This window comes from Buceros rhinoceros, unplaced genomic scaffold (assembly GCF_000710305.1).
Source record: "Buceros rhinoceros silvestris isolate BGI_N320 unplaced genomic scaffold, ASM71030v1 scaffold19433, whole genome shotgun sequence".
NCBI classification, from domain to species: Eukaryota; Metazoa; Chordata; class Aves; order Bucerotiformes; family Bucerotidae; genus Buceros; species Buceros rhinoceros.
This window is the reverse complement of record NW_010404426.1, coordinates 442-12,223: the sequence shown is the minus strand read 5'-3', so window position 1 is coordinate 12,223 and position 11,782 is coordinate 442. Positions and strand designations below refer to the sequence as shown.

Genomic DNA, 11,782 nt, shown 5'->3' with positions numbered 1-11,782 from the left:
TGCCCCCCTTCTCAAACCGCGACATTTCTTTACTGCTCCCTACCAGATATTTATAAACATGAAGAAGATCCTCTGAGCCTTCTCCTCCCCAGTCCCCGCTCACCCAGCCTCTCCTCGCATGCTGGATGCTCCAGGCCTTCAAACATCCCTGTACTCTCTCCAGTTGGTTGGTCCCCAACCTGTATGAGTGCACGAGGTTATCCCTCCCCAGGGGCAGCACTTGGCATTCCCTTTGCTGAATTCACGAGGTTCCTGTCTGCCCAGTTGTCCAAGCTGCTGAGGTCCTCATGAAGGGTCAGTACTAGCCAGTATGCTGACTGGAGTGGCTGCTAAATAGGTAAGTTGGACCAAGGGATAAGGAGGGAGAAAGTCCTGTTCCGGATGAGAAATCACTACTAAAAAACCCATATAATTTCCAGAAGTACCCAAAACTATCACTGGGTGAAAAAGGACCAGCGGGAAGCACCTGGACTAGAAATGAGGACGGAAGAAGAGTAATGGAGAATGAAGACCCTGAACAAAGATGGCTGTGAAAAGAAGGGACAGAGAGGGCACCTGGGCACACAAGTGAAAACAAAAGCTAATTCTTCAAAGAAATCACTTGTTGACACCAAATTGCCTGGGAACACGCTGGGACGGACAGCACTACACCCACACCTCTTCGTTATCCATCCCACAGGACGATCGGAGCAACAACCAGCTCAGACGGAGAAACCAACGTCCTGTGAGGTGAAACGCGGATGCCCTGTCTGCCAAAGAGATGACATGGACAGGAACGAGAGCAGGCACATGCTGTTTGCACACAGAGAACCGCAGCCAACAGTTCTGCTGTTCAAGACAGACATTTTTCATTGCCCCCCTGCCAGAGGAAGGTCCACAACTTCTCTGCTGCTACCAGGGACCTGCTCTTACCTGGGACTCAGTGAGGTATCCGGCGTCACGCCCCTGATCCAGACCAGTCTTCACAACCTAGTCAAAGAGCACAGGAGTCCCGTCAGGGGCACATCTACACATTCCCCGAGATTTCAGGAACTGGTTTTGGTAGGCACTGTGCTCCCGTGACGTCCCTGCTCTCCGGGTCAGAGAGGGGCACTCGCAGGTTTTAGAGAAGTCTTGGCAACAACTTCAATAGGGAAAAGTCATTTTAAAGGGAGGATTCAGCCATGGAGAGTGTCTGTAAGTAACCAATTGCTGTGTAACTTGAGAGAGGAGCTGTTCAAGTATTCTGTGGTTAGTGCTATGAAAGCAGCGGTTTACATCTTCCCAGCTTCAACAGGTTCATCCAACCCTCTAAAAACCACCTAAGAAACTTGGAAAAACAGCTGACAATCTCATGGACAAAGTGCTTCAGCTAAGCCTTTCCTCGACGGGAGTTTTTGATCTTCCCTTTACTGGAACCAGCACCACATAAACTGGTGATCTTGTTCTGGGAAGCTATTTGGAACACACAAAATCACAGAATGGTTTAGGCTGGAAAAGCTCTTTCAGCTCCTCGAGCCCCAGCATTCCCCCAGCACTGCCAGGTCCCCACTAACCCCTGTCCCTCAGCGCCACCTCCACACGGCTGGGAAACCCCTCCAGGGATGGGGACTCCACCACTGCCCTGGGCAGCCTGGCACAGCCCTGCACAACCCCAACGGGACAGAAATGGTTCCTCAGGGACAACCTCAACCTCCCCTGGAACAACTGGAGGCCGGTTCCTCTCATCCTGTTGCTTGGACCTGGGGAGAAGATACTGACCCCCACCTGGCTCCAGCCTCCTGTCAGGGAGTTGTGGAGAGCCAGAAGGTCTCCCCTGAGCCTCCTTTTCTCCAGGCTCAACCCTTCCAGTTCCCTCAGCCGCTCCTCAGCACACTTGTGCTCCAGACCCTGCACCAGCTTTGTTGCCCTTCTCTGGACACGCTCCAGCCCCTCAATGTCCTTCTGGGAGTGAGGGTCCAGAACTGAACCCAGCATTTGAGATGGGGCCTCCCCAGTGTCCCCAGTCCAGTGGGACGATCCCTGTCCTGGTCCTGCTGACCTCACCAGTGCTGGTCCAAGCCAGGATGCCCTAACTTTGTCCATCTGTGTGCTATTTCTAACTCTTTTCTTTTCCAGAGAGCTGCTGTCTTCCATCTCCTCACACAAAGGTCTGGAGAAGATGCACTGGCCACACCAGTGCTGGTAGAAGCCAGGAGGCCACTGGCCTTCTTGGCCACCTGGGCACACTGCTGCCTCCTCTTCAGCCAGTCACCAACACCCCCAGGTTCTTTTCCCCGGACAGTTTGCAGCAGCTCTTCCCCCAGCCTGGAGTGTTGCTGGGGGTTAGTGTGGTCCAAGTGCAGGACTCAGCACTAGGCTTTGTTGAACCTCAGACCACTGGCCTTGGCCCATCGATCAAGCCTCATCGAGACTAATTTGTGAAGATCAGGACACATGGCTTGAATGAAGAGTAAGGAACCACCTTCTCTCTGCCTGTGGATGTGTTACCCCATAGATCCACGTTCTCTCTAGTTTCTTGGGCCTCGTGGTGGGTGTTACCTCAATGATCTTCAGAGGAGCGGGGTAGAGTCCTTTGGTTTGCTTCTGAACTTTGCTCTCCACTGTCTTGTAGACTTGTCGCCTCACAAACGGAAGAGCCATGGCATAGTCTGTTATCCCTGCAAGACAGGACGAAACATGTCTCAGCACAGTGCTATATGCACAACCAGCCTTTCAATGATTCACCAGAAAGTTGAGGAGCGTAGACATGAATGTGACATGGACTTTGAAGACGGACAGTCCTTGGGAGGAGGCTGCTGCTTCCTCCCCGAGGCCTGGCTCCCTTCTAGTACACTTCAGGAGCCACTACGTGCAGCTCTGGCCAGGCCACTTGAAGATCAGATCTGCAGATCAATGTTTTCTTCACCAACTCACCCGGCTCAAGAGACAACTACAACGTGAAATAACGTTGCTTTGACAATGGAGTTCAGTAGATTCACGAACGTGTCCCTGAGAAGCAGAGCTGGACTGTACTCATTACTGCCCCTTGGGATTCAGTCATGACTCCCACAGACTCACTCTGTATTAGCCCTTTCGATCTTCTGGCAGATATGGTCCTGTTGGCCAGTCCTCTGGCAAAGCCAATGGCCACCTCCTCCAAGTACTCCATTGTCCGTGCTTCTGGAGGCTTCAGCCCTGGCCCTGTGAACAGAAGAGGAACCTTGAGGAATTGCAGCAGAAGTTATCACTGATGGGTGACACACAGATGAGACCAACGTGACATTCCTTTTAATTGCTACCACATTCTTCCCCGACCTGTTTGACTTGTCTTGATTCTGAACAATGATGGAAAGGCTCAACAGGCAACTGTATGAAGGCTCCAAACCGTTCTGTATCAACAGCTTCATACAGAAATTCAAAGTTAAATCTAGCTCTGGAATTAGATCAGGTTGGTCAGGACCATGTTCTGCCAGTCTCTGAACACCTCCAAGGATGGGGGTCTCACCACCTCTCTGGATCCCTGTTTCAGACCCGGACCACCTTGTTGTAAATCGTGCCCTTTATTCCTCAAACTTTTTACTTTGCATAATTGCCGGCTTCCCTGTACCTCACAGAACTTAGGTGCTCTGCCCCCTCATCTTCTCATTGCACCTCTCCTTTCCTCCAAGGTACATCAAATCTGCACAACTGCGCTGAACCAAGACCACTGCTCTTAAATACAGACAACAGCTACAAAATGCTGAAAATTACCTGTACTGGAGCTAGAAAAGGAAGGATGTGCAAGGAAACCTCAACCTTTGATCTGAGAGGCAGGAAATGCCTTGCTTGCTTTAGCTGGTGCCTCACACAGCAGCACCTTGCCAGGCCCTGGGTGCTGGGCCAGCCATCTCAGGCCCCATCTCAGTGAGGGCAACCTCACCAACCTTCGCTATAAACGGCTCCAACCACACACGGATGCTGAGTGGAGCCCTCAGAACTGAGAAGCCACCACAGCAGACGGCTGCTCCCTGACACAGGCAACAGTTTAAGAACAAAACCAAACCGGAAACCTCTTCCTCCTCCACCTCCCACTACTCTGCCCTCTACCAAAAGCAGAGGGTTCACCTCTCTTCTCACGAAGACCTGAGAGCACATACGCAGCAGAGCCCAGATGCTGCTGCCTGCTGGAAGGTCTCTCAGCAAGAAGCAAATAAAGGAAGACATATGTTTAGACTGTTCCCACTGCTGGGAAGTCTCCCTCGCGCCCTGGCAGTGTGTCAGGGCCGCTCTGGAGGAAAACAGTCCCAACAAAATAACACGTTTCATTCTACAGGCAACTCAGTTCACCCAGAGCTGCTGTGCAATCTACATTTCCGCAGTGGATTTTAGAGAATTTATTGGACATTTGAGAGCATTTGGGATTTCCGAGCTCAAACCTCACCAGTGTCTGAATTCTCTTCCCACCACTTCAAGGCAACACGTCTGAGACCTTCAGCTTTAGCGACCTGACGCGCTACAAGATGCGAGTACCTGATGTCCCATTCCCATTAGCTCGGGTGTTCAGCGAGCACACACTGGATCTGGGCACACCAGTAAACAGATGCAGAGAATGTAGAGCTCCCTGCCGAAAGGGAGCTGATTGCACCCCACGAAATTACCTCTCATTAATGCTGCCTCTCTCCTTCAAAGCTTTCTGTCATCAGTTAAAGCATGGCCCCAGTTAAAGCTGCCTGTTCCAGACACAGAGGATGAACACGAGGTGCTCAGCCGAAAGCCTCCGGTGCTGGCTGCTCCCTGAATGAACAAGGAATGCCTCCACTGCTTGCACAGAACTCGGTTGTTGTGTTCCTCCTACATGCTCCTCTAGTCTCTGCTGGGGTTCCTCACAGCTCTGCAGAAAGCTCCGGTTTCCTTTAAGCCAGCCAGTGCAATCACTGGTATAAAAAGCCACGTTGGCTGGCTCTTAAAACCCAGTTCACGTTTTGGCGAGTACACAGCAGTGAACTCCATTCAGCCAACTCGAGGCCGAGCATAGGTTTTACAAGCAAGAGCACAGCTAAGGGTACCTCATCCACCTGAGCACTGGCATACAAGAGGGAACAGGCTCAAGGGCTTCCCTCGCGTTCCTCAGGGTAGGCAGCAGCCCCTTTTCATTTATTGTATTTTCTGCAGCTTCAGGAGCTAAAGGCCATAGGGGTCCTCTGGCCCCTGCTCTGCCTGGGGAAACCAAGCTCAGCACTCCGCAACTGCACCTCAGCTCCTGGCTGCAGCTGCTCAGACCTTTCTGAGGAGGGTTTGCCCCTTTGTTGAGTCTCCTTCCAAGACAGCCCCTCTAGTGAAGTAACAGCAGAAGCAAGAAATCATTCACTAACCCACTCAGCACTTGGAAGTCTGGGGTTTGGAAGAGATTTCTCCATCCGGCTGGAAGTCAGTTGGCAACTCAGAGCACCCAACCACCCAAGCCATGGGCGTTGGCTGCATCTCAAGATCTTGTCACAGTGATTAACATCTGCAGACTTTGGTCATCTATCCTCCTTTCATCATGGACTGCAATCTGTCCCTCTGACATGATAAGCGAGGAGTGCAGGTTCTTATCTGTATAATTAGCTTATGCAAGAGCACCAGAGGCCTGCTCTCCCTGCTAACCTTTCCCTGGTCGCTGGGCTTTAGCAGGAGCCTGATATTTCAAGGTCCCTGTTCACATGCCTCTAAGGTGGGAATGGATTTTGTGCTGCGTAGCACGGCAAGGACTTTGCAGTCCATTCGCTTTGCCCCCACCAGACTGCTGGCTGCCTCAATGGCTTCTCCACCCCACACAGTGAGGTGAAGAGATAACTGACAGGCAGCAGGTCAGCAAACAGAGAGGCATCAGGTCTGACCTAGTGGGTCTACCAGCTGGTCAACCAGCCCCATCTTCTTTGCTCTGTCAGCACGGATGTTCCTTCCAGTCAGCATCATGTCGAAGGCAGCGGGGAGCCCCACCTGGAAGGGCAGAAGAGAGGCTTCAGGATGGGAGTGTGCCAGGCAGCAGAAGGGGCTATTGAGTGAAGTTATTCCTCTGACTTACCATCTTTGGCAGCCTCTGGGTACCCCCTGCCCCTGGCAGGAGACCCAGTAACACTTCAGGTGTTCCCAGGATTGTTTTCTTGTCCTTTGTTGCTACTCGGTAGTGACAGGCAATGGCAACCTTAAAAAAGGAGAAGACAGCTAAAGGTTTCCCTGTGAAAGACCACAAAAGAACTGGGCATCCATCAAAAAACATCTCTCCTACACACTGCCTCAGCTTTCCTCCCAGTGCTTCCCCAGTTCCCTGATTCGACTGCCCACATTCCCTCTGTGCTCACTGAAGGCTCATCCTGCTCACAACAACCTTTAGAAGCTGCTGGGATCGAGACTTGGTTCATTTGAAAAGCAGCATTTTCCAGCCCGGACTCTGCCAGAGGTGTTTATCCAGACCCAACGCCAGCCAGAAACTGCCCCCTTTCCCTGGGACGCTCTCATTAAATACCAGCCTGGCCCCCAGAGATCTCAATTTGATTAGCTCTTTCCACAGAGCAGAGAAACGAGCCTGGCAGAGCCCTGAAGCACAACCAAGCCATTAACTTGCCACAAACTCATTTAGATGGATGTGACGACGCCACGTCAGGTCTCAAATCCGTCTTGCAGTAACTAGTCCTGCAGGCGTCATTTGGATGGTCTAGAGACCCAGTGCTATTGAATCTCATTCCTGCCGTCAGCCCCAGAAGTGTTCAATACCTCCAGTCCTCCTCCCAGGCAGGAACCACTGATGGCAGCGACTATGGGCTTTGGAGAGTGCTCAATTTTTTCTAGCATCTTCTGTCCTTCCTGAGAGAGCTGAGTCACTTCCTGAGAAGTCTTGCAGGCTTCGATCATGCTGCGGTGAGGCAGAAAGGCTGATCAGCATTGGAAAAGCATTGAGAAAACAGCAGAAAAAGAAGAGTGCTTCAACGAGTTTGTTCCTCTTTTCCCACAAAGCTCCTGTGACTAATAGACAGGCCAGAGCTCGTTAGGCCCCTGGTCTCAGATTAGCAGACAACGCAGGGAGGCTGCTAAACTCTGGGGGTTAAGCCAGGCAGGCTGACACAGGGCCGTGCCTGCAGGCACTGAATGAGTTTTCCTTGTGCCAGGGCTTTGAAAGCCTTTGGGGGAGAGGAGGAAGGGCCACAGGAAGCCTCGAAGCACTTGCCAGGAGGGTGGAGGGGAGAGCCCGGGATCACTGCTGAAGAGGAGCAGATGGCCGGCGCTCTGGCCTTTCACAACGCCAATTAGAGGCTCCCCGTGCCAATTATCCTCGTGGAAGTGGGGCGTTTGCCAGGCAGGCAGGACTGGGGAGGCTCGTGGTGCTGAGATCAGCAGACATCCCTGAGCCACAGCCATCCTTCTGCTCTGCCACTGACCTTCCCACCACACCAGGTAAAGGCTCTGCCCTGAGTGAGGCTGGCCAAAGCGGTAACAAGCTTTTGAAGGGCCTATTTGTAATTTACCTTCTTTACTCAGAGCTTTCTGGCTTTTAATGTCTTCCCACAACTCTTCTGTCCTGCTCAACATCAGAACTAGTAGCCAATGGCACTCCAGGTCCCAGCGAGAGCACCCGTGTCGTGCAAACCTTGTCCCACCCCGACTTGCCCGGGAGGCTGCTCAGATGCTCCAAGCAGCAAAACACCGAATCCTGCCTCACCGAGGGGCTGCGCTGGCAGCCAGCCAGGCACTCAAACCCTGCTTCAACCAAGTCCTGCATGCAAATTAACCACTCTTGTCTGTCCCAGACTGAAGGACAACGCTTGCCCTGAAGCCAAGACGGGTTTCCTTGGCTGCACCCCAGCAGGCAGGAAGGAGGGACTGAGTGTTAGAGTCAAATGGGCTTTAATGACTTGCCACGTTTCTCTTTACCAAGGCCTTAACTTCATCTGAGCACGTTCAGCATCCTGCACAGACGCATTTCTGCCTCACCCTGGGGAGCTGTCAGGGACAAACTGCTGGGGCTTCACAGCGCACCAGACCATGGACCCTGGATGCTGGATGTGAAAGCTCCACTGGTGTCACTTTGAACGCCCCCGTACTTACTCGATGTCTGCCCCAGCAATGAAAGAGCCCGGCTTCGAGGAGATGAGGACAGCGCTTTTGACAGCTTCATTGCCCCAGATCTCATTCATCACATCCGTAAACTCTGTGTTCATTTGTCTGGACAGAGTGTTCACCTGAAAGCAGGAGAAAAGCTCCGTGAACAGGGAGCCTGTGGGGTTTCACGCTAGTTAAGCACTGGACTCAATCATTTGTGGTCAGAAAACTGACAGCAAACAGCCAGAACCAGCAGTGGGTCAGAACGGGTTTTCTCTACAGCCTTCCAAGAGCTGCCACCTGGAAAAAGCAGGCCTAGACCACGTGGAAACTCGCCCCAGAGCTAGACCACTGCTTGGCTCCATTATAACACTTCTGGGGCATTAAAATTTAGCCTGGATTTGCTATAAAAGTTCGTTCACCCTTTCATAAAACAGCAAGAAAACACCTCCAAGATGAAACTCTGCAGCAGGTCAGGTGAACTTATTGAGAAGTTCCTTCCTACCCTCACCAGCTGTGCGGCTGTCACCTCAAACACATTTTCTGAGCTTTTCTTGAGGAAAAAAATGGCTCCTAAACTTTAACCAGCTCCTTTTTCTCTTCAACTGCCTTGAATCTTAGATTTAGTGGCATCTTGTGCCAGTGAGAGAGACAAGTCAGTTTAGCACCCACAAAACATTTCCATGAGGCATTTTCAGGGGCTCTTCGAACGCCCCAACACTTGCTTTCCTCACCACTTTGGAAGGCTGCAGGTTAGGGAAGTTCTTAAGTCCTAAACGAGGCTTTTCGAAGCCTTCTCCGCGCGACCGCTACTCCTGCCATTGCCACCAACACGCCTGTTCACCGCAGCCACTACAACGGTACCTTGGAATTGGGTGTGTTGAAGCGCACGACAGCAACGTCTCCTTTGATGTCATAGCTGACGTGGGTCCTGGCTGGAGGCAGAAACAAGGTGTTATCAGCTCATGCTCCGTGGGTTTTAAGCAAGAAAATGAGCTCACATAGAAGAGCTTTTCACTTACTCTGAAGCGCAGCGGAGGTGGAGATGTTACAGCAGGCATAACCTAAAGGAGGATGTTGCAGCATTAAAGGAACACTCAGCAAGCTTGGCTTAACTCGCCTCTATTAACACCCCCCCAGCTCCCCGCCTCTGCTGAGCACAATGTTTCCTTGTCCCATGCCACCACCAGAGCCCAGCAGACTCCACACTACTGAAGTGACCTTCACCACGTGGATTCAGTGCCACAGCTCGCAACCCTGGCCAGGCTGAAGTGAGAGGGACAAACATCAAAGCCCCCTCCCCAAAGAGCCAGCAAAAGACGAAATGGGAGGGAGGCACACTGATTCTGTCACAGTTTGACACTTCTCCACGTGCTAAATCAGAGCCATTGCCGCGCTTCGGCAAGTTCCAAGCCTGCAAGCGAACTTCTCCACTGAGCCAACATGGAATATTTCTGCAAAAAGACACCCCTGCGCCAGGGACTGGGGCTGCCCCAAGTGTTACATCCCAGATCTCAGGGTGTACGTGGGGCAAGCCACAAAAGGAGCACACAGAATATTTTGTCTCGCCTCCATCTATCAACAGAACACTTGACCCACCTCTGCTAATGGCCCATGGAGCTCCCAGAGGAACTTGCCATGTTTCAAGGCTCCCCATAAAACTCAGATCACGGCACAAACAATTTCTGTCCACAAGTGAAACGCCCCTTGTCTGACCCATAAACCCCACACCTCCGTTTTCCGCTGAGGAACGGCAGGAATGAATCACAGTTCCTCGAGTGACCTTGATCTTGATCAAGAGGCTGCTCTAATGCGGATCTAGGCTGGATCCCTGCCAAAGCCACTCTAAGCCTGGGATCTAGTAAAAGCGTGACTTGAGCGCCGCACACACATCTACCAGCAGGAACCTGGCCAGTTAGCCAGGGGAGCGTTACTGGTATGCAACATTCCCATTCCCAGCAGCACAAAGGCAGAAAATCCAGGGAGAACAGGCTGGAAACTCCAGCCCCCACCTCCCCGACAGGTGCTTCCCCCGTGACACGGGCCCGGGGCTGGAGCTCTGCTGCCCTTTGCCCCTCTTCCCACTTCGTCTCTGGCGCTGGCAGCAGGGACTGACCTTTGCGCTCCATTCCCCGGGCCCAGGAATGATGCTGCAGGGATGGAAATTAAGCGTCAGGCTGTCCAGGCAGACAGGTCTGTACGGGTGTCATGTGCCCCTAGAGCCATTTTACAAACAAAGCAAGAACTGGTTTCCACTCCAAAGCTGCTTTTGGACTGGGGCAATACTCAGATTGCAATTGCTGCAGCCAGCATTAATTTCTCTAAACATTTTGGGCGCTAAAGCTGGGTACTCCTGAAAATAAGCACTGATGGGCATGGCCACCATGGCCTGGCCACCCTTTCTCTGCTGATAGATGCTCCTCAGTGGAGCACGATGCACTTTTAACAGTACTTTAACTCAATAAGCACCACCAGCCCCAGGACTTTGAGAAGAAAGCAGAGGCAGGACATCATTTCATCACATGAAAACCACAGAACTTCAACTAAGAATAAGAACCGAATGGATTCAGCAGCTTTTTTCTGTCTCTGTAGCTTAACACACTTTCCTCTTTCCTGTCAATTCCCAAACTCCTTCCCTGAGAAGCCTAAACTGTGGATTCCGCTTCGCCTTTCAGCTCTAGCAAAACAAAAAATACAAAGTAGGAAAAAAACGTCTCAAGGGGACAAGCGAACAATCCTCACTGTATCTGAGGAGAAACTCTTTCGGGAAAGGTTATCGTGAGAGGAACAACTGCTTAATACTCGAGTGAGGTTTTACTTCAGAGCCCAGGATACTTGAGGAAGAACGTGTCTAAAACCAAAAGCACGTTTGCTTGGTCCCATCTGCTTTCGGCATTGATTCGTTCTGCAGTACAAGGGCAACGTGCCAAGATTGGAGCCAGAAAAACCCTCCTGCAAAGCGCTGAAGGAAGCGGCAGCAGCCCAGATGTGCGCTTCTGCCATTTCACTAACCCTCACTCTACAATTAAAAGCCTCCAGTATCGATTCCATTCCCACTGCTTCACTCACTGCAATTAAAAGACCATCTAGAGACAGTGACACCGACACTTCCGACTGCTGCTCCCAGGGCTTTGCCCAGAGATTGGATGCAGCACTGAGCGGAAAACTCCCCTTTCATACGGTCCAGCCTGAACCTGTTTCTTCCCACTTTCTCTTTCCTCCGTTATTTCCTCGGCTGCTTCCTCCAGCACTTCCCCTCCCACCCTTCCACTCACCTGGACGCGGCATGGCACTGGAAATGGGAACAGCATCCACGGATGGGCCCGGAAAAAAGCTTTCTTGGGCCAAGCCGAGCCCCAGTAGAGCAAAAGCTGAAGCTCAGGACGACCGTCCACGCTCTCAGCCTGTCCCTGCCAGCCCAGAGTAGAGCACTGAGCTGCAAGCTGGGAAACCTTTGACAGCTGGAGCTTTCCTACCCCCTGCGGGAACCACCAGCACCTGGCATGCAGCTCAGCAGGTAAGGCCAGCTCTCGTGCTGCCTTCTGCCGCCTATTGCAGGCTGCCTGGTGAGTCTGACAAACCCTTAGTTAGGGCAGAACAATCCTATTAATTAAGGTGAGTGACAGCGCCCTCACAGCAGCTCTGGGCCTGCGTGTTCCTGGTTATCACCAACACGGAGCACGGGCTGGAGCCACCAGAGTTCTGCTTGCAGCACCCTGCTCAGATCAACATCAACACCAGAAGCGTAGAAATAAAACTGGTT

At 52.1% G+C, this 11,782-nt stretch overlaps 1 protein-coding gene across 1 annotated transcript; it reads right to left on the bottom strand.

Moving 5' to 3' along the window:
- Positions 1 to 912: 912 nt before the first annotated feature.
- On the bottom strand, positions 913 to 11,307 carry LOC104491044 (trifunctional enzyme subunit alpha, mitochondrial-like; the record flags this gene model as incomplete). Its single annotated transcript, XM_010133402.1, has 10 exons — positions 11,295 to 11,307; positions 9,042 to 9,083; positions 8,884 to 8,954; positions 8,026 to 8,159; positions 6,697 to 6,835; positions 6,008 to 6,127; positions 5,820 to 5,922; positions 3,040 to 3,162; positions 2,521 to 2,639; positions 913 to 969 (listed from the first exon to the last, which is right to left on the bottom strand). Coding segments are annotated over exons 1-10 (921 nt in total), but the record flags the coding sequence as incomplete, so codon positions are not given.
- Positions 11,308 to 11,782: the final 475 nt, after the last annotated feature.